General features: G+C 38.2%; 2 protein-coding genes across 3 annotated transcripts in view; both read right to left on the bottom strand.

Annotated features, from left to right (window-relative positions):
* Nucleotides 1-2,410, bottom strand: part of LOC107047984 — a 9,133-nt gene extending 6,723 nt beyond the window's left edge. For both annotated transcript variants that reach the window (XM_015270922.1, XM_015270923.1), the window contains exon 1: nt 2,263-2,410. In XM_015270922.1, coding sequence (XP_015126408.1) covers nt 2,263-2,275 — 13 coding nt within the window. In that variant the 5' untranslated portion in view covers nt 2,276-2,410. The remainder of the gene's footprint in view (nt 1-2,262) is intronic.
* A 9,427-nt stretch (nt 2,411-11,837) lies between these two features.
* On the bottom strand, nt 11,838-22,146 carry LOC107047995 (UDP-glucuronosyltransferase 2B31). The gene is made up of 5 exons (XM_015270943.1): nt 21,968-22,146; nt 20,172-20,574; nt 19,116-19,655; nt 16,554-16,773; nt 11,838-13,255 (listed from the first exon to the last, which is right to left on the bottom strand). The coding sequence occupies exons 1-5, from the start codon at nt 22,097-22,099 to the stop codon at nt 12,940-12,942; spliced, it is 1,611 nt and encodes a 536-aa protein (XP_015126429.1). The 5' UTR covers nt 22,100-22,146; the 3' UTR covers nt 11,838-12,939.
* Nucleotides 22,147-26,536: the final 4,390 nt, after the last annotated feature.

Below are 26,536 nucleotides of genomic sequence, written 5' to 3'. Positions count from 1 at the left end.
TTGAAGGGTATCTTTCCGCATGAGCTCTCAAGGTCTTTCCAGGGGGGGGGTCGATGGGGATAATGACAAGGGGAGATCTCAGGGTTTTATTAAGGGTAACTCTCCAGGACAGCTCTAGGGCAGCTCCCAGGATCTTTCTAGGGATGGGGGTCAATAGGGGATATGGTCAAGAGGAACTTTCAGGGCCTTTCGAGGGGGTATTGATGAAAGATATACTCGGGGGGAGATCTCGGAAGTTTTTTGGGTTTGACTTTCCAGGGCAGCTCTGAAGGTCTTTCTGGAGTGGATTAATGAAGGGGATCGTCAAGGGCAGATCTCGCGTGATTTTGAAGATCACTTTTGGGGATAGCTCTCTGGATCTTTCTAGGATTTGCCAAGGAGTGTATGATGAAGGGGACATCCCGAGGGGTTCNACACCCTCCCCTCCCTCCTTCCCCCTTAGAAATACCCCGAGAACTCCACTATAGATACCCCCCAAAAACCTCCCGAGATCTCCCCTCGTCCATACCCTCTATNGGGGGAGATCTCGGAAGTTTTTTGGGTTTGACTTTCCAGGGCAGCTCTGAAGGTCTTTCTGGAGTGGATTAATGAAGGGGATCGTCAAGGGCAGATCTCGCGTGATTTTGAAGATCACTTTTGGGGATAGCTCTCTGGATCTTTCTAGGATTTGCCAAGGAGTGTATGATGAAGGGGACATCCCGAGGGGTTCTTTGAGGTTGCTTCCAGGGGTCAATAGGGGTGTGGTCAAGAGGAGATCTCGAAAGTATGGTTGAAACGAAATTCCGGAGAAATCTGGGGAACATTTCTCAAAGTAGGTTTGAGGGGATAACTAGGGGGATTTTTCTAGGGGGATCGCCGAGATTTTCACGGAACATTTTTCAGAGGAGTTTCTAGGGTATTTTCAGAGGAAATGGCTAAGAGGAGATTCCTGGGGTTCTTAGACGATATTTGACATTTGAAACATACAATCGAAAGATTGATTAGAAAAGTAATTCGGGATTGTGACCCAAGTTCTTCATCAACCCATGGACTGCAAATATTTTTTTTTTGTAAATATCTCAAAAAAATCCCGAGATCTCCCCTTGACCATGCCCCTCATTAACATGCCCGCCCCTCGGAAAGCCCTGAGAGCTTTTCTGTAAAGATACTCCCAAAAAATTTCCGAGTTCTCCCCTTGACCATACCTCCCATTAATCCCCCCCATTAATACCTCCCATTAATCCCCCCCCCTAGAAAAAGCCTGAGAACTCCCTTGGAAAGATACCCCCAGAAAACTCCCGAGATCCCACTTGACCACAGCCTACATTGCCCCCCCCCCTTAAAACACCTTCAGAGCTGCCCTGGAATGTTACCCTTGACCGGGCCCTCCATTGACCCCCCCCCCTTCTTAACCCATTGAACAATGTAAGTCACTGAAGGTATCGGTGCGAGGAGAGTAGGGAGCCCCTCAACGTATCAGTGCGCCATAAGAAATGCTCAGCTGCGCACGCATACTACCACCAAATTCCGAAGAGTGGGATACTGTGAGGTTGTTCAATGGGTTAAAAAAACCTGAGAGCTGCCCTGGAAAGTTATCCCCAAAAAACCTCAAAGACCTCCTCTTGACCTTATCCCCATCGACCTCCCCCTGGAAAGACCCTGAGAGCTCATGCGAAAAGATACCCTCCAAAAATCCCCCGAGATCTCCCCACGATCATCCCCTACATTGACTCGCCACCCCCTGAAATGACCCAGAGAGCTGCCTTGGAGAGTAACCCCCAAAAAACCTTGATATCTCCCCTTAACCATACCCTCCATTGACCCCCCCCCCGCCCCCTCTAAAAATTCGGAGAACTGCGCTGCCGAGTTATCCCCAAAGAACCTCCACGATCTCCCCTTGACCATACCCCCCATTAAACACCCTCCCCTCCCTCCTTCCCCCTTAGAAATACCCCGAGAACTCCACTATAGATACCCCCCAAAAACCTCCCGAGATCTCCCCTCATCCATACCCTCCATTATTCCTCTTTTGAAAGAACCCGATAGCTCTCCTGGTAAGTTAACCTTAAGAAATCACCGAGATCTCTCANGAATTAAATCCAACAATAATAACGTCAACTTTGAAGAGTAAACAAAGCCACAAATACATCAAACAGCGGTTGTGTACGTGTGATACATGGTAGACGAAAGTGCTGTCCTATGGCCATAAGAGGAATTACTAACTTATACTCCCTCCGTGTCCCACGGTCAGAACTTCTGACCGCTACAGTTCAGCCTCCTTACCTGTATTCTTCATGCTCCCGATATAACTTCCTATCCGTACCGAAGGAAAAATAAACGAATTATATTCTTAGTGATTGAATTTATGAAAATGAGATGATTCTCATAAAAATTGAACTTATTGCTGTTTCAATAATATTGCTTTTGAAAATCCAATTCCTTCTCTGTGGAGTTATTGAATCAAATCAATGCCCAGTGCACCGGGCGGATATAAGCAATTCATAAAAAGAACCAAAGGGAAAAAAAAATTTTCACCGACAAACGTCTGGTCATAAACCCGAATAATAGCGTCGCCTCTGGAAAAAGATAACGATATGCAGATTCGTAACACCGGGAATTTAAAGCGACTCAAGACGACGAGAGAGATAAAAAATAACGAAAGAAGTGAAAAAAAAGTAAAGGAAGCCAGGAACAAAAGTCGAATCGGGGAATACGAGTCTATTTCGTATGAATGAAATGCAAATCGAAAAATAAAGATAACGTCGCAGAAAATTAAATACCATCTGAATTGCTTGAATAATAATGAAATTATCGTGACAATCGATTCGAGGTGAAGACGTCGTAAGGTGGTGAGATTTTTACATATTTGTGGATATTCGTATGTTTAGCGGCCCATCCTACGGCGATTCATTTTTCTTTCTTGTTGAAATCGACTTTGAGACGATAAATGCTGGCAGATTCAAGAATATTATACAACTAGCGCCGCCGCGGCCGCAAGCGGCCACGACGTTGATGCCCCTTTATTATGCTTTCTCCTCTTTTTTTTCTCTATTTCCTTCCTTTTTTCTCCAAAATTAATCATTTATCAGCATTTTCATCGTTCTGAATATTAAGATTAATAAGAACAATGCATGTCAGTTTACCACCTGTTCAATTTCAATACTTCAATAAGTGATTTCTTAATTTTCAATTTCTGTGCTCACTGAATCTATATTCTCGATTTCAATTGTAATTCAAGTCGGAATTCCCTTCAGAGTCTGACACAATAATCATGAAATTCAATATATCCCAGAATTTTCAATTTTTTGCCTCCACCTTCATCCCCTTTCACTCCCCTGCAAAAGCATTCAATTATTTGTCTGGGAAAATTATCCAACAAATTCTAATGCCTTTTCACTAATTCAGAGTATTTTCTCCTTATTCATGATCTTCTTCACTATTCCATTCAAGGATTCCATCAATCAGAAACTTGGATCATTCATCTGCAATTTAGTCAAATTTTACATAAGATTCCAAAATCTTATGAATTTTTTTTCATGTAACACGAAGGATTTGTAGAAGTGTTGAGAGCATTGGATGTTTCTCTCGTATTTTTAAAAATTATTTTCTTTATTCTCATTTCAACCAATCAGAGTGCAGCCGCGACGTTGATGCCCTTTCATTATGCCGGCTCTCCTTTTTTTCTTTTTCATTTTTATCAAAATTAATTATTCATCGTCGTTCTCATTGTACTGAGTGTCAGATTAATGAGAACGATGCATCTCGGTTCATTACCTATTCAATTTCAATATTTCAATAAGTGATTCACTAATGTGGAATTTCTAGGCTCACTGAATAAGATTTTTAATATAATTTTGAACTGAATTCTATTCAAAGGGCAAAACATTCATTCCAAAATTTCTTATAGTCCAGATTTTTCAGTCGTCGCCTTTCCCTTTATTCCATGAACTTGTACCTTCGATAAATAATCTGAAATTTTCCTAACCTTCTATAAAATCCAGCAATTCTTGTAATTTTTGCTTCCGAATGGAAGCATTGTAATCGGTCGATTTTTCGATTCGCTAATTTTGCTTGGAAATTATGTAGAATGGTATGAAACGAAAAACTACAAAATTTTACCAAAAACCACAAAAAGGACTAAAGCTGAAGCTTGAAATCTAAAATTTCGTCACATAATTGGTATTACTTTGGAGCATTTTTAGGCGCAGTTTCAGTTCAATCGGCCCAGTAGTTTCTGAGATACAGCAATTTGATTCAACAAATAATTATCAAGGTATTTTCTATAGTGTTCACTGAAAATGTTGACTGGAACTTTTTTTCGCATTTCCCATAATTGCATAGGTTCTTCATATGATACGTAAGTGATTCATGAAGAAATATATTTCCTGTAAACTGGATTATTTTTGTCTAATAATTTGTTTAAACGAAAGATGAAAAAAAGTCGATTTTTAATGAGAAAACTTTTTTTTCTGAAGATTCAAGATATTTCAAGGACGGTTAGTCCTCATGATATTTCCCCTCAAGTCAACTGTCTGTTAAATAAAAAGTGATAAACAACGATCAACGAATTTATTTATCATTTTTCATTCAACAAACGGTCGAGTTAAAGGCAAAAATCATAAGGACTTATCTTCAATAAAATATCTGCAATATTCAGAAAAGAAAATTTTCTTAATAAAAATTTATATTTTTCGTCTTTTATTTAAACAAATTGAAAAAAAAATAACGAAGTAGATTTTTTTTATAAATCACTCACGTATCATATGAAAAACCCATATAACTACGTGAAATGCAAAACAAAATTTCAGTCAACATTTTCAGCAAATAATATTGAAAAATACTTTAAAAATCATTTGTTCATGAAATTTTATTGATAAAATCGCTGTAAATACGGACAAATGTTTGAAGACTTATCCCCGTTGAAATCAGGTGTGTTCTACGGAAAAAAAATTCTCATCGGAAAAGTTGGCTTTCCAATTGTTTATTAATAATTCGTTAACAACAAAAAATCTCACAGGAGTTTGACTTGGGAACCTCCATATTAGTATTCAACGGGCCAAAAAAAAAAGTAGGTGAAAAAAATTTTTCGCCCTGAAATTTATGCATTCTCCCCCCCCCCTTGCATTACTATCTCAGTTGAGATGAAGGGGCTCCCTTTCATATTTATAATACACAACATATGCATCAATTTACCTAGCTGTAAGATAATGCACTTGTATTTTATTTCCGATAAGAAATATGTTTTGAAATTCGCGCCAATTTCCCTAGCAATGCCATCTGTTAATGATCTTATCGAAGCTTGTTCTCATGTTCGAGTTTCGAGTTCGACATTTTTTACAATCGATTCTCATTCGAGTGCTGTTCGAGTGCTCATTCGAGATTCTCGATGCTCTTCTTTATATACTCTTCTTTATATATAAGGATTCTTTATATATAAGGACATTGTCGATCCAGTAAACAAAAAGTTGATCTTATGAACGTATAAATTGAGTTTCAAAACGTCGTCGAAAATTGATCTCAAGTACTTATTTTTAGAACGTTCAATTTGGCAAAATTAAGCTAGCGGATTTGTGAATGTATTAGAATAAGGACAACTGCGGAATCAACACTCAGAGGACAGATCCAACCATCAGCACCCTGAAGACCCACAGAAGTCAATTGACCCTTGCCAGAGAATGAGAGCCCTGTGATTCTCAAACTAATGGCTATGCCATCAGGAGAATGGAGATGTTGTTCTGAAAATTCTGGAGTGAGAAAACAGGATGTAGAAGATACATGAGACGCTGAGCGAAGTGAAATAGATCAAAAAGACACGGCTTGTCGGTAGTGAACTAGAGAAATAGAGGTTAGGATAACACTTGAGGGTTTCCAGAGAAATAGAAAGAAAATGATTTGTGCTGAGAAGTCAGCAAGAACCCTTAATTAACCCGCAACGAATTATCCAGGGGGAAATTCAAGAATTATTGATCCAAACACTAGTCAAGCCACAATCATAAAGAAAAGGAAAATTGGAGACATGAACACAACAAACGTCAAATCGTTGGGAATCTCGATAAATGCGGTTACTGACGCACTGACCTCGTCTCAAGGGAATAAGAAATAGTTCAAGGAGCTGGTACCGGAGGGAAAGGTCCACTCTGGGCCAATTAAAATCCACAATAGACCCGAAGATGATTGATAACACTTCAAACCATTAACGGCGTGATAATTGACACCAGGCCCATTTTGAACTGATATTTAGATGAATCAATTTGTGACGTTCGGGGAAAATTTAGAATGTAACATAGAATTATGTTTAATTGAAATATTAAATATATTGGACGCCAGTCGATGGATTATTTTTCGAGAGTGCATCGACTCCTCTCGATTTAGATATATCAACAATTTTAACACAATTACAATGGCTGGTAGCTCAGGTATCAGAGTAGACTCTACTTGTTATAAAAGGGAGGGAGGACGATACTCCCAGCCTGAAATTTTACCTTCCACACTCACACAATGAGAACACAAATTTTATGAAAAATGCACAACAATATAATTCCAAAAAAGATAAATATGAAGAAATTTACAAGAAAATTATGATTGGAGCTTTTAGAACCTCCTCAATGACAAAAATGAGAAATTTGAAAGAACAATGGATCGATAATCTATCAAAAATCAATATCTCACATCAAAATACAATTAATTCGGAAATTTAACCAAAAATTTATTTGAAGATGACAAAAGTGAACGAATTAATCAAAGGAGTTGATCACAACAACCTCAACTCAAGAAAATATAATGAAAAATTAGAAAAGTCGTCATCTTGGACGCTTTCTCAAGAATAGCCAAGACAAAGGCTACAATTTTACAATTTCACTCAAATTTAATAACAATTCGGCTCTGCCCACCTATCGATTTGTGAGAAATCACCTGCTCCAGGATAAACAGCAACCTCCATAATAAAAATTAATAAATTTACCTCAAAATAAACAAAATAAATGCCAATCTGACAGGCAATACAATTTTACTACCTCTCGCGCTGGCTAGGAGACGATATCTCCTACTACATCTCGCGCTGGCTAGGAGACGACTCTCCTTAAGCTTGGGCCGGTTCAACCGATATGCCTGCTTGATCTTGTTTTGGGGGAGGAACCTCCCCCCAAATTCATAAGACACGGAATTGGATTGGATGTTGAAGTTCTAACAGAAGTATTAAACGCTAGAATATTCTATGCCATTAATTTACATGAAAATTATTTCTCAAAAACTCCTAAATGGATATAAATCAATATTCTCGATATTTTAAAATTATTTTAGATTAAATGTCGTGAATTATCCACAAAGTTGGAATATTATTAACATTCGAGTATCCCTTGCTGACTTCCTGTAGGTTTTGCTCGTCAGACGAGGGGGAGCTTCCCCCTCCGGACGTTCCTTGCGTCAGGGTACCCTGGACCATAGTTGTTCGGTGGTTGATGGCAATGGATCCTCGGTTTAAGACATCTTCTGCTCCCATTTGAAAAGCACGGGCTTCGTAGAGGGCCGCCATCGTCCAATCCTCCTTTCCAATGGCCTAAACGGGATAGTCTGGATGTTGTTTCGTCCCAATAGATTTTTCTCAGGACCTCCTCTTCTCAACTCAACCCGTTGTCGTGGAGTTATGACCGTCGATGATGACAAATGGTATTAGAATTGGGAAAGGTTTGGAGTATTTCCTTTCCCGATTCTCATGGATGAGAGAAGTCTCCTAGAGGCTAATTTTTAACAATTTTGCCTTAGAAGGTCTCATTTTTCATTTAAAAATGAAAATAAACACATTTTACAAACAAAAAATCAATTACGGACTGACGATCCGTGTCGTTACAAATTAATCATTGGCCCGAACAGATTGGAGAAAATAAGAGAACAAAATTGCCATTCTCTTTCAACGTCCCAACCTGTTGGTTCTTTCAAGAACTTAGTCATTGAGAAAAGTTGATATCTTCGTAATGAAAATGGACTTACATGAATTTGTTTATAATTTGTTATTTTGTTGTCGTAAGAAGGTACGATGGAGTGAAGGAAGGAACACTTTATATCCGTTACAAATGATCAAAAACTGATAGACATAATAAGAAAGGACCACAAGAATAGTATACCCAAGACCCCACGACTTATACGTATTGCACTAAAGTAGTACATAGTACCTTTGAAGATATTCAAATGCTAAGATTATACCAATCATCACCAAAACATCTTAAATATGATGTTGAATATTAGATATGAAGTGACTGAATTTCGCCCGCTAACTATATTTACCTCAGTGTGATAGATAGGTAGACTAGGACCCTATACTATCGGTCAAACTGTGCGAATTGGAGTCTTAAATGGTTTCCTCCACCTCTTACTCTTTGCGCAAAAATACGTATTTTGCAAGTGTGATATACAGCACACTCGGGGAGAAGATGGCCCATGATAACGGAATGTAGGGAGGAAAAATGAGAAGAAAAAGAGGCGACTGGTGTAGGTGTGAAATCGAGCAGTATACCTTGGTAACACTAAACAAATAAACATATAAAAAAATAATTAGATTAAAATCACAAATACAAATTCACATGATCAATTATTGTCGACCAACAATCATAATATTGTCTCCCACTCTAAAGACAAATGAGTGCGCCCTATGGTTTCTAATGCATATGAAGAAACATCAAGCCGAGAAAGAAAGAGTGAAGCTGCTTCCTTAATGAATACGATGGAGGTCCGATTGTTTAACGCAGCAAACGACGAGTGTAACCAAGGAGCTTTTAGCCGGTAAGACGAATGATGACGATACCGTAGTCTAACGGATATATGGTACTCTCTTCCTTCATCCCCCTTTCACGGTAACACCAGGAAATTGCGTTTCATTGTAGCGAAATGTTGTTTGTTTTCGTGCTGCGATACCTGCAATCATTCCTCTACTCTCTTCCTTTCTATCCTTCCTGCCCTCTTCAGCTAGAATACTTTCCTACTTGACTTGGGCTCCCTATTGAGACATCCGTGAATGGGCCTCGAATGACAATTGCCTGGAGGTGACGTTTAAGTTTTATTATTCTTCATTTATTAAATTGTTTCTCTATGTATGAAAAAATCCTATTGGAAATCTTATAGGATATCCTGTGGAGAACTTGAACATTTCCTATAGGATTTCATATATGATTTCGTATAGAATTTCTTTCTTACTGGGTGCTATATACGATTTCTGATGAGATTCCCTTCATTTCCCGAGTCGAAAAAATAGTCGTTCTGAATCTTTCTTATGTCTTCCAAATCGCTCCGATATTTCAATATATCTTTAGCGACACCGGAAGTCACAGAGAATACCATGGTCGTCTTATGGGCAGTAGTTATAAAAATTCGAACGACTCTAGTCGTTCCAATGTGGCTCTGGTATTGTAGTTATTGGACTGATGTAGACCAAGGAAGATCTGAGGAATGCTAGAATCGTTCATGTTTATGATAGCTGGAGCGACACGCAGCGTGCTTTGGTCGCTCTAGTCTTCATTTTTAGGGACATCGGTCAGTATGTCTGTCTTTGTGTAATTTTTATGGCCGGGGACCGGTGGTTCGGGGAGGGGGGAGGGAGGTCCCATTCTTTTATAGAAGAAAATATACATATGGATTAAAATTTATTTTATTTATTTGAGTATGTAGAAACATTGGAGATTGAGAATTTAAAAAATAATACAATCCAGATTGTTTGAAAATCACATGGAACCATGGAGCTCTGAAACATTTTAACAGTGTTTCAGTGGGAATACCTATAATATGATATAATATTTTATGCTACATTATTCAAGAATTACGCGCTGCATAAATTGCCATCACTAATCAGCTGCAAATATTTTTCATGATCTTAATCTTTACGTTGATTCCACTTGAAATTCGAAATATAAATCGGATGTGTTATTTTTCACTGCTTATATTTCATTTATAGATTCGATTGCACTCCGAAGTTGACGGTCAAAGGGTTTTTTTCATTCCAGTGCCTTGATTTTTCATTATTTTGAAAGGATGAGATTGCCGAAAGACGCCGTGGCCTGCTGATTGACACTCGAATCTTCCCTTTTTCATGAGATTCTGAAGAAAAAAGTATTTATTAAGATATTAAGGGCCGAATTCGTAGTTTTCGAGTTTTCTATGGCTGAACTAGACGGATATAGTATCAGTCAGAAGTGAAGAAAACTATAATTTCAATATTTTCAATACGTTTTCGAGCAGTAAATCAACGCACTCTTGATTTTTTCTAGTTTTGGCAGTCTAGCAGTCTGCTGATTACTGAGTTGGTCAATATTTTTCCTTTGCTATATTTTCATTCAAATACTATAGCTAGTTGCAATGAAAATGTGCCCAATCCCCTTCCCGTTTATTCTCCTACCTCTTTTCAATAAAAAAGGGGAAAACCCCGGAAAAGAATGGAGAGCTCCCACCGCCCTACCCTGGAATGAAATTTTTCTAAGTTCCCTCAACCACGAAAATTTGTCCAAGTCCCGAAACTCTTGAATACTTCGACGACGAGAGAACGATATCAGTCTTCATGTGAATAATTTGAATTCAAAAAAATTTTTTTATGACTTTTGGACCCTTCTACCTGTTTCATGAACCCTAAACTTTTCGAAGACTCGGACGTACGGATGGACGACTTTTGTCGTTACGGTTCCGTTGTCGTTGCGAATATTTATTTTGTCGTCCTCTGTCTTCCACAGTAAGATGGAGTCGAGCGATCAACGACGACGCTCTGGAGATTTCTATCGCTCCTGAAAAGTGGTGAAGACTTGGAAGATTAAAGTCGCTCACCAAAAACGGGGGAAAAAATCCGAGAACAAAAGGAATCGTCGCCTTCGAAGACACAGGGAAGATTCAGAACGACTAAAATTTCGACTCAGGTTTATACAGTGTGTCCCATTTGAAACAGGACAGTTGGAAATTTCTTCAGGGAGGAGTCATACAGCAAAACATGTCAGATGAAAGTTGTAGGGTATGAAGGGGGACACTCAGTGCAGATGGAATTTATCCTCTATTGTTCATGTTTTCATGCTGTAAGCATGCAGTCAGTTTTTTCAAATGGCAACAATTTTTCACCTCCTTAAAGTTGTGCCTCTCATTGGAACGAATCCAACCATATCCTATTTTTTAATTTTTTCCTCGATATTCTATGAAATATTGCACGGAAATAGACCAAACTGGGGTCATCTTTATCTAAGCCTTCTTACAGGTTCTATTCTATAAGTTTCGAATGTGTGATCGTGTAGATGCAGGTAACAGGCATTGTAAGAGATGCTCGATGTTGTCGTTATTCACAGCGGGGCACACAGGTCCATTCGACGTCGAATTGCTTACATAGTTGGAGGCTACTTGTATTTACTTCATGAATTGCTGTATTAGTGAGAAAACAATATTCTAGCGCTCAGGGGTGCTGCGGAATCTTGAATCAAGATCATTTTATTTTGGTCTAGTCCCATGCGATATTTCCTAGAAAATCGATGAACAAATGGCAAAATAGGATATGATTGAATTCGTCGCGATGAAGTTGTAACAATGTGCCAAAAAGGCATAAAATACTTTTTCTCAGAATATTTGAAATCTTCTACGAAATACCGAATCTCTTTACTTATCTTTTGAATTCCCAAAAATACAAGAATATTATTTAATGGCATATCATCGGTCCGAAAGAATGAATCTCAAAAGAAAAGAAATCATAGAAAATACTTTCCTGAGAACACTTCGCCTTCCTGACGCACGCAGTACAATGCACACCGTTACCCATTTGTTGTCCGGTGTGCTCGTGCTTGATTTAACTTAATTATTTCATTTTTGGAAAGAGGATATTGTTCAGGTAAGAAAAACCATTATCGATTAACTGATGTCTACATTTCAGAGATTTGATATTAACTGATTTTCGAAAAACAAAGAAATTCAATGACTGCAGGTCGTCACCGAAAACAATGAGAATCAATGAAATTTTTTTTTTACAGCCTTTTGAGTTTTCTTGTCAGGTCTCCTTTCGGCACTCTATCTAACCCTACGCACGCGGCTGTGGATTCTATACTGTACCGCATTCGTACTCCTATAGATCATAGGAGTAGCATGGGAAACCATAGGAAACTCATGTCGGTACCGCCGGTTACTCTATTAGCAACCGCCCGCTCGCCAAAGGCTTTCGTTGAAAAATTCGGTTCCACAGGGAATCGAATTCACAACCTTTTGCAAGCCATGACTTGTTAGTATATTCATTTCGAAAAATTATTTTCCGTGATTCAGTACAATCGGCAATATAGCTATTCTATTGGGCAAAAATTGTTAGACATATTGCGTTGGGGACCTTTCCATTCGTTCAGAAGTCTCCCTTGATGAATTGAGTCTCCGGGACAAGTATCGAGTTGCTATTTGCGTGGTAACTTGGCTTTGTTTCAGAACTGGGAATTACTCAACATTATTTTGACGATAAATCCGTAGATTCATAAGAGATTCATTCTGTAAACATCAATATAGATTTTAATTGTTGGAGTGCAATACCTATAAGTGAAATAATATGTGAGTATGTATCCTCAGAGATTTCACAGTTATTTAGACAGTATAAATGTTTTCGAACTTCTAGCTGTTAGAAGAACAGCGGAGGAATTGTTCGTTAGAAAAGCATAATCACGGTCTCATAGAGTTGTTGATGTTGTTTACGTCCTTAATGTGACTCCAAGATTAAATGCGAACGGTATTTATTGCGAGAACAATATTGTATTATGGAGGAGGGAAAATTAATTCATCTCAACTTGGACCAATTTCCGGCCATTTTGACCTCCTAAACAATAATTTATAAAATTACCGAAAATTTTCAATTTTTTTCAGGTCAACTAATAGAGTAGAGTATTGTATCGTATTAACAAAAATTGTCATATTCTTTCCGTGTGCGGGCCCGAATAATAGAATAAGCTCATTGCAAGATGCACAGTTCTGACCTATTCAGGAATTTTTCACTTTCTCCCATTTCAAAGAATTCGTCAAGACTTTCTTGTGAATTGAACCAACATGAGTTTGAGGTCTAATGATAATAAATTGTATAGCCTTCCAAAGAAGGTAGCATAAAACCAGTAATCCAACGATAAACAATGCGTAGATATCGATCATGTGATGCTGGTACCAAGGTAGCCTCGGCGATTGAAAATACGGAGCGCCCTTGTGTCTGATTACGTACTCACTCCACCAGATTGCTTCGTCTAATGGATGTCGAGGTCTATCCCGTAAAATAGTCCCGAGTTTTTCCATATTTTCCTTATACCTGAAAAGAATCAAATAGAAACTTTGTCTTACCTATGTTCTCTGTTAGATAGAAATCACCCTACAAATTCGAAGAGTTTACGGATGTTTCATCCGTTCGAGATGGACGTGTTAGGTCCGTTCTACCCCAAAATCTGTCCCGGGCCGATTTTCTGTATCCATCAGAATTTCATTTGTCTTGGACGGTTCTTTTGCGCTTGTGTAATCTAATTGTTTTCTTTTTTTTTTGTTCCATCAGCCGCTATTGTAATACTTTGAAATAATGAGGCTTGGAAGAGAGATGAGTTTGGTTATATTCATCGCATCCTCAATTACTCCGAAAATTATTGATGACTTATGTTCCCTTACAAGTGATGAAGAACGAAAAAGCCAGTTTTTCTAAAATCCATATACCACCCAAAAAAAAGTACTGATTCAAGTCGACGTCGGTTTGATTCTAACCGATTTTCGGCTTGATCCAGACCGAGTGACTCGGACTAGGCCAATCCGAATTCCGGGTCTGATATGAGTCGAGAAGTGTTTTGTTTCAAGTAAAAACGGTTCCAGCCGACATTGGTTTGAATCAAGCCGAAAAATCGGTTTGAATCACCCCGATATTCTGGTTTGCATCTGTCCGAGTCCGACTTGATTCATGTCGTCAATTCGACATGAAACAAGTCAATTCCCGGCATGATACAATCCGACTTGATTCAGACCGATTTTTCGGTCTGATTCAGTCCGACTTTTTTTTGGGTGACATCTGAAGAATCAAAAAAAGGAATATCTCATATGCAAGAATAGCAATCATTACAATGTGTCAGCTAGGAGTGAGAAGAATGTGATAACACATCATGTCTTTCTCGAAGGAGTCGAAGGAGTATCGCACAATGGCAGTTGATGAAAGAAACCAAAACAAGTGAATAATTGTTTTTGATTACAGCAATCGTTTCAAAGAAGAATTCGAGGTATAGATCATTCCTAAGGTCGACAGCAACCTACATCAAGTTGTTAAAACCAAGAAGGATCCAATTGAAATTGATGAATTGTCCAGAGTAACTAAAAAAATTGCAACTTATGTTATATAAGATAGACTAACAAGGAGAGGCCGGCTGATGTCGGACACCAACAACATCCAGTCTTCATGTATTTGAAGGGTGTCACTAGTGGTGTCCCTCACCATAGACCTAGGGGCAGATGCCCAAAAATAAGGGACAAATTTTGTCTGAAAGATTTGGGCATAACATATATATAAGTTCTTAACATATAGTTTTCGAATAGTTAGCGAAATTGCGCCGAGTAGCATCACGTCCGCTTACCAACCCGGCGGTCCGGGTTTAAATTTTTTTCTGATATATATTTCTTCTATTTTATCATTTCATTCAACAGGAAATGATCATTTCATGAGAATTTAGTCATTTGAAAGTAAATGAATGAATACTCGTTGATTTTGGAATGACGCATTGAATGGTCAAGCGGTTATAAATTTGGGTACAGGTAATATACGGAGAATAAAGGGCCCATGAGGCCTCCCGTCCCTTCTCGGCGCCATTACCAGTCCTGGTGACGTCTAGTCTGCTATGCAGAGCCAACGCGTCTCGACACGTTCTGCCGAAAAGAGCAGATCATAAAAATGTGGTAGCAAAGGGAAGAGAGACGGGGAAGGAATAGATTGCGCCATCAGAATTTTGGGCTAGATATTTAGCAATTAAAGGGCGTCCTTTCGAATAGAACCATTAGTTGTTAACTAACTTCTGAAACGACAGCACGTGTATTTTGTGAGTGGTAGTATCAAAATTGTTAAACGAGTTCGGAAAAATGGAACCAGAATATCCATCGACCTCTTGTTGGAGAATGATCTATAGAAGTTACGACCGCTTTGGTACCAAGTAGCAAAAAGAACGACACTGACCGGAGTACAAAAGTGATAGGTGTCAGAGCAAGAACTCTTAAGGAGTTACATCTGGAATTTTGCAGCCTCCGGCATGGATTAGATGGGAACGTTAGCCCATTTTCAGTTTGTGTCGAGAAGTTGGCAATGAAATTAGCGATAATTCGTTTCGAATCAGGGTTGAAGCAACCAAATGATCGCGTGGTGAAAATGGTAAGAATTGCAACATTTCATAAGTGTCGGAAAATAGCAGTGGGACTCGAGAAGGTAATGCTGCTCAGCAGTAAAACCGAAGTGGGACACAGGGTAATGTGTGTTATCAAACCGAAGAATTCCAAGCTACAAAGCCTCAATAAAGCAGGCAAAAATTGAAGACAACGTCGTAATAGGAGCCAAGCATCCAGACTTCTCAAGAGAGGAGACATACCTTAAAGACAATGCAGAAATAGCACAAAGAGTCCAGCCACAGGGTCAAAGCATAAGGTCTGCTTCAATTGTGCAGAAGAGGGACACACAGTAAAAGAATGTGATGTCATTGAAAAATGGAAACGACGAAGCAATTCGATCGAATTCTAAACGTAACGTCGCGCGAATTCAGAATCGAATTCAGAAGAAATGCAAATACTGTAGATATGAAGATCACACCGTCAAAGCTTGTTGTAAGCTGAAAAATCGACTTGGAATTTCTATTTCAGCAGAAATTTAGGTCATTCTAGATATAAATAAAGTCGAAATGAAGAGCGGTGTTTACGCCAACCGTGAAAATAAAAATACGGATGAATCATCCTAGAAGTCAAAACTACGTTCCAGAAAAGCACATCAGGTGATGGCGTGCGCAATTGTACGTGAATCAAGTGAAATTATAACACATCTGGAATCGACGCAGAATCTGAGGTAATAAGCCCAGTCAGGCAAGAAATATTTCACCATTATGAATGAATTGAGATTCTATCAGAGTCCGTCAAAGGAGGAAGCTGGAAACAACGACGATGAAATCTATGATGAGAGACGGGCTTTCCGAAACAAATGTACAATAAGATGTCCATCTTGCGCGTCCGTCTCAAATAAGAACATCTTTATTATTATTAGACAGATCTCGGCGAAATAGACATCAGAAATCAGTTTGAGACTGAAAGATCTTCGTCCGACGGAGAATATGAGTGCGATGAATATCTCGAAAGGAAATGATATAAAAATGGATGAAGTTGGATGTGGTCCGCTCAATTGGCTGATTGAATATGTTAAATGAAATGCATTGGCATTGCAAACATTTCGTTTCATTGTCGGTGAAACGATTCTAAGATAAGTCTCTTAAGATAGACTTATTTTAGAGACTCTATTTTAGAGATTTTTATTATCAACTAATTGGTGAATGAATAAATTATATTGATATCATCGCTATTAATCAATAAATGACGTACTGCTTACTCACTTTGGATTTGATATAACTTTATAGATTTTGTCTTTGATCTCGCCCTTAGTCATCGTGTACAAATCCAACGACTCTGCGATCCCCTTGCGTTTCAATGCTTCCATATTGAAATATTGATCAAGAATGATTGGAATCCCTAGAAGTGGTACACCGCATTCAATTGCCTCTTCAGTACTTTGCAAGCCTCCTTGATAGATAAATAATTTAATATTCGGGTGCGCTGAAAAAAAGAGAAATAGATGAGGGCGAATAACATTGGGGCTTAAGATCAGTATTAAACGACAATTAAAGAGGTTGTAACCAATTGTATTAAATTGACAGTTAGAATATGTTAAAGATTATTGTGATTATAATTAGCTTTCCATGTCCAATTCACTTAAGGATAATCGGGCGAAGAGGAAATGTAGGAGGTGAGGCAGAGGGGTTTCTATTGTTTTCCTGCAGAAAACCAATCGCTGAACAAAAAAATTTTTCCCATTCGGATTAAAAATTCAGGCAATATTAGGGAGTATCTCCGGATAAAAATTATTTTTCGAACTAATCAAATTTATTTGTATCTGTTCCACGCATTGAATGGTTTTCAGATTGTTTTTTTTTTAATAAATGAAAAAATATTATTCCATGCGAAAAAGTGGCAATATCGTCGGTAGTTTTTTTTTTTTTACCAGGAGCTGGTACCACTGGCTCGAGGAGGCTCCAATGACAATGCTTCATCGCTCTCTCTCAAGAGATGTTTAAATTGACCGCGCTACCCCCACCCGATCGGTACTTGGGACGTTGCTGCTCGTTTGGGCTGTGTGCGTAGAAATGTCATTTTTCAGTACTTTTTTCGCTATTATTAATAAACAATGCTCCTAGGCGACAATGTTTTTCACTTAAAAAAATCATTGATCACGTGTTCTAAATGTGTTTAGAGTTTCATGACTTTGGCTGCATTTTTTCCTTGGGTTTTGCAGTTTTTTTGGTGATTTCCATAAGATCACGGCTTAAATGACCACTTTTTCAAAAATTAATAATAAATTAACCATGCTCCCCAGTAGTCTGCAACTTTGCACATGCCTTTCCATCATTTAAAGAATACGTAAAAAAAAAAGAAAAAAATGGCTGCTTTTTTTCCAATCCTCCGGGCTCGCCCGATTATCCTTAATTCTTTCAATACCCAATTTCAGGTCCTAGTATTGAATTAAGATAATCCCCGGATATAAACAATGTCCTCTTTTCAGGTAATGATATTTTACTATATACAATAAATTTTCCGTTTATAGCCCATACACTGGCAGAAAAGTATCCTTGAAATTTCATGGCAAATATCTTGAAACTTTTACCAGTGACCATTTTATCTGTTCACTATGTAATAATAAATGGAATTCTCATTTTGAAGCTCGAAATACCTTTCTATTGCGAATTCAATGGAATGTTCAATTTTCAGAATGATTTGAAAAAATCAAGTGACCATTAAAGCATCAATGATCGCTGAACATGAAAACAATACGCAAATTAAAAAACTTCGGAAGAATACGGATTTGAACTCTAGTGGAGTATAATGCCACATCTCCCGATTGCCGGACATAATCCAAGATCAATAGGTAAAACGGAAACCAAAGGGTTAAATGGGAAAATGGTTCGATTAAACAGCATAGTGGATAAAATTCTATACAAAGTTTTCCAAGGTTTTGTCTGTACACCTCACAGTTTGGCGGCTAGAAGTGGGTGGACAAAACTGGGTGAGTGAACCATTTGGAAAAAAATTTTAAAAATCTTTTTACTCATCCCATAACAAAAATAATCAAAATTTTTGTTCCATTCGAGCAATGAAATATATTAATTACCAAAATAATCCATTTAAAAATTTACCTGCTCCTAGCCGCCAAACTATGAAATATAAGGACAAAACTTTCAGAACCTTTTTTGTGTAAAATTGGATTCTCTACGCGTTTTATTCGAAACATTTTTCCATGTAATCCTTTGTTTTCAAGTTATTTGCAATCCTGCATTTTTGGGAGCGGTTTTTATTTTTTTTCATCCTTATGGAGTGAGTCAGACCCCTGAAAAATCACATAGTTTCCTGGGATTCTCATGCAATTTCTGTCCAAATTAAGTCCACTGGTTTCCTCACGAGCATTTTACCTATTTTTTATGGACTAACAGGGACTCTTGCGCACTAACTAAGCTATCGAGGCTTCTTCCGCATCTCCGAATTTCAGAGCTTGTGCATGTATTCTAATGTCCCCACCATCACCATCACAAAAAAATCCTCTAATATTATTCAATGATATACTCATATTCAAATAAATTGGGGAACTATCGGCCAATTCAGGAACTAATGACGCCTCGTGGCTAAGTAATTTTCAATCGATCAGACAAAGAAACATTCATCTGATTATCTTTATAGAATGCTTTCGGCAAATGGAGTACGTATTCATCTGCTGCCATCTGGTTGAATTTTGCGAAAACGCCCTCATCATAAAAAATATACACTTTTTAGGGAAATGTAGATTGGTACTTTCATGTCACTACGGCTAGTTTACAGTATTTGTATTTGGTAATCAATATTGTAGTTACCTAGAACTCCATGTTGCGGAATCCATTTCCAAATGAGTACATTGCTCGGTTGATGTAGAGGTAAGTCTGAATCGAATTTCCATACAATCAGATACGGCAGCTCACTGAAAGCACCGATGATGTTCTCCAATATCTCAGATCTTAACTGACTACTATTGACACTCGATCCAAGGCTAAAATATATGAATCCCTGCTTGGCATCATCTAAAATGCTTTTTATTTCTTCTGGCAGAGTCTTATTCATCAATCCCATTCTTAATCCTCCGATTTGCAAAATGTTCGGAGGCATTGGACGGGGATAATGGAGGTGTGGATGTGTATTGAGAAACATCATGCTGATGCGACGCCTGACGTCTTCTATTGATGGAACATCACCAAAATGTTTCCTCAGGACTCGTCCGTGTGCTGGACCTGATACATAGTGGTAATCATACCATTGACGAATTATGTGCAGCAAATTTTCCAATCTTTGTCGGAAATCCATATGGTCGGAGTAACCCAAGTTGACATCCGGAAAACATGCAGGAACTGTAGGATTACCTGTAATATGACGCGTCACCAATTTAACATGAAATTTTTATTGATCATGTTATTATTCGAAGAATGAGTGATTGCAGAAGAAAATGTTAGAGAACCTTTTACGAAGCCAAACATATTTCCCGTACTGGAATGCATTGTTACCCTTTATGCTGAAATAATTAACCCATTGAGTAACCAACCACTCCAATCACCTCAATGTAAAGCTGGTAGGGGCTCGGACAGTTTATGTAATGTGCCATCAGAGAAACACATCGATTCACGCACACTATCAGAAAATGACGTAAAGTGGGGTACCGTTTGATTACTCAATGCACTAGTTAGCAACGATCAATTCCTTGCCTCACCCTCTTCTATTCTCAATTTAATTAGATGAAGATGCGTCAAAGTGGAACGTTTGTCGTCGACTAAAAATCCCGAAATCTCCATGTATAAACACAGATATCGAAATTTAAAGTCGACCACAAACGTTCCACTTTGCTCTACTCTCCACAACTGTAAATTATTACTGTTATTTACCTATTTCGAAATAATTGAAAGCGAAGCCTGGTGTTGTAACCGTGACGATCAAAGGTGCATTCAATAGATGAGAGATATAATAGAGTGAATCGACGTAAACAGATGCTATGATTACGAGATCAAACTTTTTAGTAGAGTTTGGTGACACATAATCTTTCAGATCAGTATTTGAGTATACTGTATCAGCCATCATTTCAGTCACTTTGACGAATGACTTGAAATGATGCACTAACCCTTCTTTTCCTCTGTCTATGTAGTTCAAGTTTGTACGAACAATAGGGTAAATATGACTCAAGGAATGCTCTGTGTAGTTGGGAATGTGAAGATTCATTGGATTCGTTGTAAACACTGTTAGTTCGTGTCCCCTCTTGGCCAGGCCCATAGATAATTGGTGATTAAGTACCTGGAACAATCAGATTTTGAAATGTTCGAATTCTATGTAAGTTAATATTGCATTTTCTTCCCATTGACTTTCATTGACAATCTCAATAATCAAGACATTTTAACATCATCAAGATTCGTCATGCGGGGAAGGATCTAGACTGGATGATACGGTTATGTGATCCTTTCCAAATTGATCCTGATACAATCACTCGTGTAACGAATAAAGATTGCACAATAATGATTGTCCTTTGGCGAATATATCCGTAAATATATCTCTAATTAGCCCCCAAAATTGCTGCGTTTCGAATAAATGGTGCAGCATTACATTCTGCATTTGCATTACCGTATAATCAATATGGAGTTAATTTACCAAAATTGTCTGAAGATTTAGCTAATACCATCCGCGAAAAATTATCCAGTTTACAATTGCTGATAATTTACGCAATTACCATGGTAGGTTGCACTACCCTACGCTACATAGTTACACGATTACGACAGATAAAAGGCGTGAATCAACCATTTGGCAGTGTTTCTGTTTTAGCGGTTGGGGATTTTAATCAATTAGCCCCACATTATACAAATCTGTTTATCAAGTTTCAAAACGAAATGAAATGGCCGTATTAGTAGACCTTAATCCACTTTGGGACACATTTGAATTTTATGAATTGTTCGAGATAATGCGTCAAAAAGACGATATAAAATTTATATTTGTCGTGAATAATTTAGCACTTCAAAAAATGACCGAAATTAGAAGAAGAGAAATCGTAAATAAAGATGGTGTTCCAGAATTGACAATCAGGTTATATGCAACCAATGTGAATGTGGCTCCTTATAATTCTTTCAAAATTTTAAAATGCAGGAGTGATTTAATCGTTTCAAATAATCAAATTTATTCTATAAGCCTTGAACGAAAAAACGTATGAAGATGAATTGCAAATGAAGATTGAATTGAAAATGAATATCAAATCTATGAGCATTTCCACATCAAATCCGAAATGAAACAAATGTCATGGTTCCGATTGCATTGCCGATTTTTTTTAGAATAAGTAAAGAGACCAAGCTCTCATAGAATTTTTACAGCGATACGGTTTTTTTTTCTAATGATGTCCTCCTAATGATTAAATTAAACTATTTCACCTTTTTCTCAAGCAATCAAAATTCAATGGAAATTCAGTGGAAATAGTGAAATTTTTCGAAAAATCATAACCGGCTGAGAAAAAATCGAATCGCTCTAAGAATTTTATGCAAGCTTGGTCTTATGTAATCCTAAAAAAAAATCGGCGAAACAATCGGCAACATGATATTTTTTTCATTTCGGATTGGACGTGGAATTATTCAATTAGATCATGTTTTTCCAGAAAGATGACAGTTCCGCTCTATTTGATGTTTATGAGAAAAATTGATGGACTCACCTGGTGGCTATACGCCGGCCATGGAAAAAGTGCAAAAATCCTCGCTGCATCCACATGTGATGTTAAGAATAAAACACTGATGATAAAAGTAATTACGGAAGATATTTTGGAACCAATTGATCGTACGCACATGGTCACTATGATGAAGACTTACAAAAATGATGTCAGACGAAATTGTACCATTTGAGTAAGGCAACTGATATCGAAGTTGGCAATATGCATGATTATACATGCATATTACAGAAGCAATGGTCGATAACCACTAATATTATCATAGCATTATTAGAATTACCATTTCTTAGACCGATACTGATAGCACAAAGTAGGGCAAGAGTGAAAATAAAAATTAATTCTAAAATTTAAAAATATCACACGTGGCGAGTGCTCGTATGTGACCATCATTAACCGATTCTCTAAGACGTTATTATAATTTTTTGCTTCCAAATGGCAATTGGAACCGACGCCCGTGACTGAGTGGGTTGTGAGGTCAATTCCCCGTAGAACCGAATTTTTCAACGGAAGGTTCCGACGAGCGAGAGGTTGCTAAAAGAGTAACCGCCTGTACCGGCATGGGTTTCCCATGGTTTCCTATGCTACTCCTATGTTTTATAGGAGTGCGAATGCGGTACAGTGTAGAATCCACAGCCGCATGCATGGGGTTGGATAGAGTGCCGAAATGAGACTCGAGAAAGAGGACTCAAAAGGCCGTAAAAAAAAGAAAAAAATGTGAAAATTGGTTAATTTTCATATTTTCTGATTGGGTTTAGCAATTATGTACAATGGTTCAAAGCGCAGAAATACAAAATTGAATAGAGAGATAGTTATTTGAGCCTTGAAATTACCCACCATGACCTTGTTGTTTGGCCCCAGTGTTAGTTTGGTCATTATGGATTATAGTGGTTACGACGTTTGATCCTCGTGAGGTATGAACGTTGCGATGTTTCACCATCGCTTCATCCCCAATCGCTCGGCATGGCCCTTGCGAGGTATGATTCTTGCGACATTTGACCCTCCTGATATGAAAAAATATCACGGTTTGATCATGCCAATGAAGGGCGCCAAATGAGTTTTCGACATGTCAAATAGCTTGAAAATTCCCCATGTAATTTACCTGAGGTAATTTACTTGCCCAACCCTGCCGGCAACTGTCACTTCTCGTTTGGGCACCAGACTAATCGCTATGCGAACATTTGGCTCATGCTATTTCGCTGTTTTAGATATTAGGTGTATGACTTAACTTTTAAAGATTTTTCAGTAAATTTATTTAATATAAAAGAATAGAGAACAACGAACTTAATCTTGGAAATATTGTCGATCGTTTTCTATGACCTTGCGCCATCACTCAGGTAACATTCGAATGTCATCGCGAAAGAAACTTGCAGGCTTCGAGGCGATAAAGTCATCGACACACCGTCCATCGTTTTAAACTGTTTATCCACTAAGGCGTGCTGCATGGACCGGAACAAGTGGTGGTCGGATGGGGCCAAGTCTGGTAAATATGTCGCGTGTGGGAGAACTTCCCATCCCAAGTTTTAGAGGGCCTTCCGAGTCGCACGGGCAACGTGAGGTCATTGTCATGCAGGAGTATGACTTGCCTGCTTCCTTGCCCAGTAAATGGCCTTTTCCGATCAAGTTCTTCACTCAGTTTGTTCAGTTGTCGGCTGTAGCGTTCCGCAGTCACCGTCTGACCTGTTTCCAGGAGTTCGTAATAAAGCACACCCTTCATGTCCCACCAGATACACAGGATACACTTCTTTAAGTGGATGTTCTGTTTCGGCGTCGATGTACTGGGTTGCCCGGGATCTACCCACGACTTTTTAAGTTTGGGATTCTCGTAAAAAATATACTTGTCATCACCCGTCACAATTCTCCACAAGAAGTCCTTTTTTTGTTGCCGGTCAAGCAGTGAAAGGCACGTGTTCATACGTTGACCTAGGTTGTGTTCGATCAACACATGTGGGACCCACCTTCCAAGTTTTTGGATTTTTCCCATTTGACGCAAACGCTTAGAAATAGCTGCTCGGGTGACTCCTAACTGAGCTGCAAGCTCTTGTTGTGTTTGCGTTGAGTCTTCATCCAGTAGAGCTTGCAATTCCGTATCTGTAAAATTTCGAGGCTGTCCAGGACGCGGCTGGTGACTCGGATCGAAATCACCACTTCTAAAACGTTTGTACCAATAATTACACGTTTCATAAGATACAACGTCCAACGCTCCATAATGTTTCACGCGATTTGAGCTTGTCATATTTTCAGACTGGTGCTCACTCCTCGTTCCGCAGAGTCATTATTTCCGCGTTCGATTCTTTGTTGATTAATTTATTCGGTTGAGTTGATGGAAATGCATTAGTTTCTTTCCGGATAAATTTTAGTAATTTTTAGTTGATTCTAATAGTTATTAATTTGGTCGACCCTTGTTTCGCCTCCGCCGGATAATTGATATCGATTCCAGATATTACGGCGGATCCTAATTCTCGAGGTCAGTATTATAGCCTCTCGAGATATTCTTATTATTTTTCTCGGCCTCCAAAATCAAACTGTATTGCATTTATTTTCTGGATTCTAATCGTCTCGACTGCGTGAATATTTCGACGATTGTCAGTGGGATTGCAGAGTAGTTAACGCTCGAGTTTGTCTTGTTACCAGATAGCCTTTTTGTCGTTGGTTGCCGACTGTGTTGTTTATATTTTCTCTCGATCAATCCCCCTGCCAACAGCCGGTGAAGTTATATTCTTATTCTCATCATTTTGGGTGGGTACGCGGTTTTCTCGAGGCAATAGTAGATTACCGCATCGAGATTGTTTTGACTTATTGGTAATTTTACTAGTTATTTATCGTTTGACCTTTTCTTGGTGACTACGGATTAATTAACTAATTTTGACTGTCTTTTAATTAACTGGTATTTTATCTTTTGACATATGGCGGCTAGAGAATTGTCTTGTATAGAGTCATTTGATAGTTTATTTTGATGTTTTGGAATTCATATTTGTGATTTCTTAACCGAGAATCAAGTAGTGGTATACCGAGGATAAGACGGGGTTTTATTCATTTGATTTTATGCATTTCACTCAGTTAATTTATGATATGTTTTGGAATTGGAATATTTTTATAAAAGTAATTTCATTACTTCGCATTTCTGACTTCTCGTTGAGTAATTTTTCTGAGCAGCATTTTGGAACTCTGCCGCATCTGCGGCTGATATACTGAACTATCGGCAGCTGTTCCTTTGTCGTTCGAATTGATTTGAATTTCGTTCGTTTTTCTTCGATGAACGATTCGCATAAGTTTCGCGAATAGGAGCAGTGCACCGCGGAGGCATATACTTCGTAGTGACTACAGCAGAATACAAGTGAGCACTAGTGTGACTGTTTCAGTATCCAATCATCGGCATTTTTTCTCACCTCGTCGCCCGACAACCGCTGCATTTTCGGGTGAAGAAAAACATCCATGAACTGGCGTGTTGTCGGATGATCCTTCGCGTGGCTCATCGAGAAAAACTTTTTCCCATAAGCATAACATGTAAGAATCGATCTCTTTCGAATAAGACTTGAATTATATAATCAATAGTTGCAGTATCACGATAATTATTAATAGGATCTGTTAAAATATATACCATTCACGAAGTGGGATGAAGAAACGGCAGATAATGACTGGGGTAGACCGCAGAAGCGAGGAGGAAATTGAAATTATCTCGAGCTATTAAAAATGAGGGGAAAAATCAGCAAAGAGTTATACCACTCCAAAACCATACACAATGTGATGTTGAATGTTTTTTTTTTCAATATTCACCATGTTTTCCAGTCCAATTCAAATCCTAGTGTGCCCAATGATCAGTATTTGGTAGATATTCTCAATAAGATTTTCCTCTATGACATCTAATATTTTTTTTATCTTCCTGAATCTTATCACTGTTTACTTTGATGTGAAGACTATATTTAAGTGGAAAAATGGATCTAAAAATGTGAAGAAATGAAGGTGGATAAAAACAATCATCCACGGGATTCGAACCCTCGTCCTTCACATGATTCATCATGACGACTGGCACGCTAGCCACTTCGCCAAATTACTGTGCGTTTTTTCGGGAATTGTCTGCAAAAAACGTGAGTAATTCGTTTTTTGGCGTCAGTCTTTGTTCAATCATGTCAATGCTTGTTCAGTGAAGTCCGTGAACGGTTGTTGGCGTCAGTCTTTGTTTGGGTGCTGGAATCAGACATTGTTTGGTAGTATTTGTGATTCTTCATCGAATTCGGTTCGTTTTCGGTCCATCTCTATTATTTTTGGTGTGGTGGAAGTTATCAAACAGTCAATAAAATGAGGTGAATACCAAAGAGTAAAAATCAAAGTGAAGAAGGTTAGAAAGAAAAGGGATATTTATTTGGTTGGCTATGAAGAAGAAAAAATCCGTGGCTGCAAGTTGCCGACATCGAGGCAGGTTTTGAGTCTTTTTTTCTACAAATATAATACATTGAAGTTTTCTGTTAGAAAAAGCTCATCAGAGACAGTAAAAGAAGTGCAAGCTTTCTGGAAACAAGCTCAAATCCCGATACGACGAATCGAGAGTATTACCAAAAT

Source organism: Diachasma alloeum, unplaced genomic scaffold (genome assembly GCF_001412515.2).
Source record: "Diachasma alloeum isolate Michigan unplaced genomic scaffold, Dall2.0 Dall_scaffold_00184, whole genome shotgun sequence".
In the NCBI taxonomy this organism is placed as follows: domain Eukaryota; kingdom Metazoa; phylum Arthropoda; class Insecta; order Hymenoptera; family Braconidae; genus Diachasma; species Diachasma alloeum.
The sequence above is the reverse complement of the archived record's forward strand: the minus strand, read 5'-3'. Positions and strand labels throughout refer to the sequence as shown.

Bases quoted from the DNA above. Each gene is read 5' to 3' on its own strand.
- LOC107047995 (XM_015270943.1), bottom strand. From the start codon at position 22,099: ATGTGCGTACGATCAATTGGTTCCAAAATATCTTCCGTAATTACTTTT. The intron at 19,656-20,171 runs GTAAATAACAGT...GTCATATTACAG, and splicing joins TTTCAATTATTTCGAAATAG to GTAATCCTACAGTTCCTGCA. The intron at 13,256-16,553 runs GTGAGTAAGCAG...GATTCTTTTCAG, and splicing joins AAAGTTATATCAAATCCAAA to GTATAAGGAAAATATGGAAA.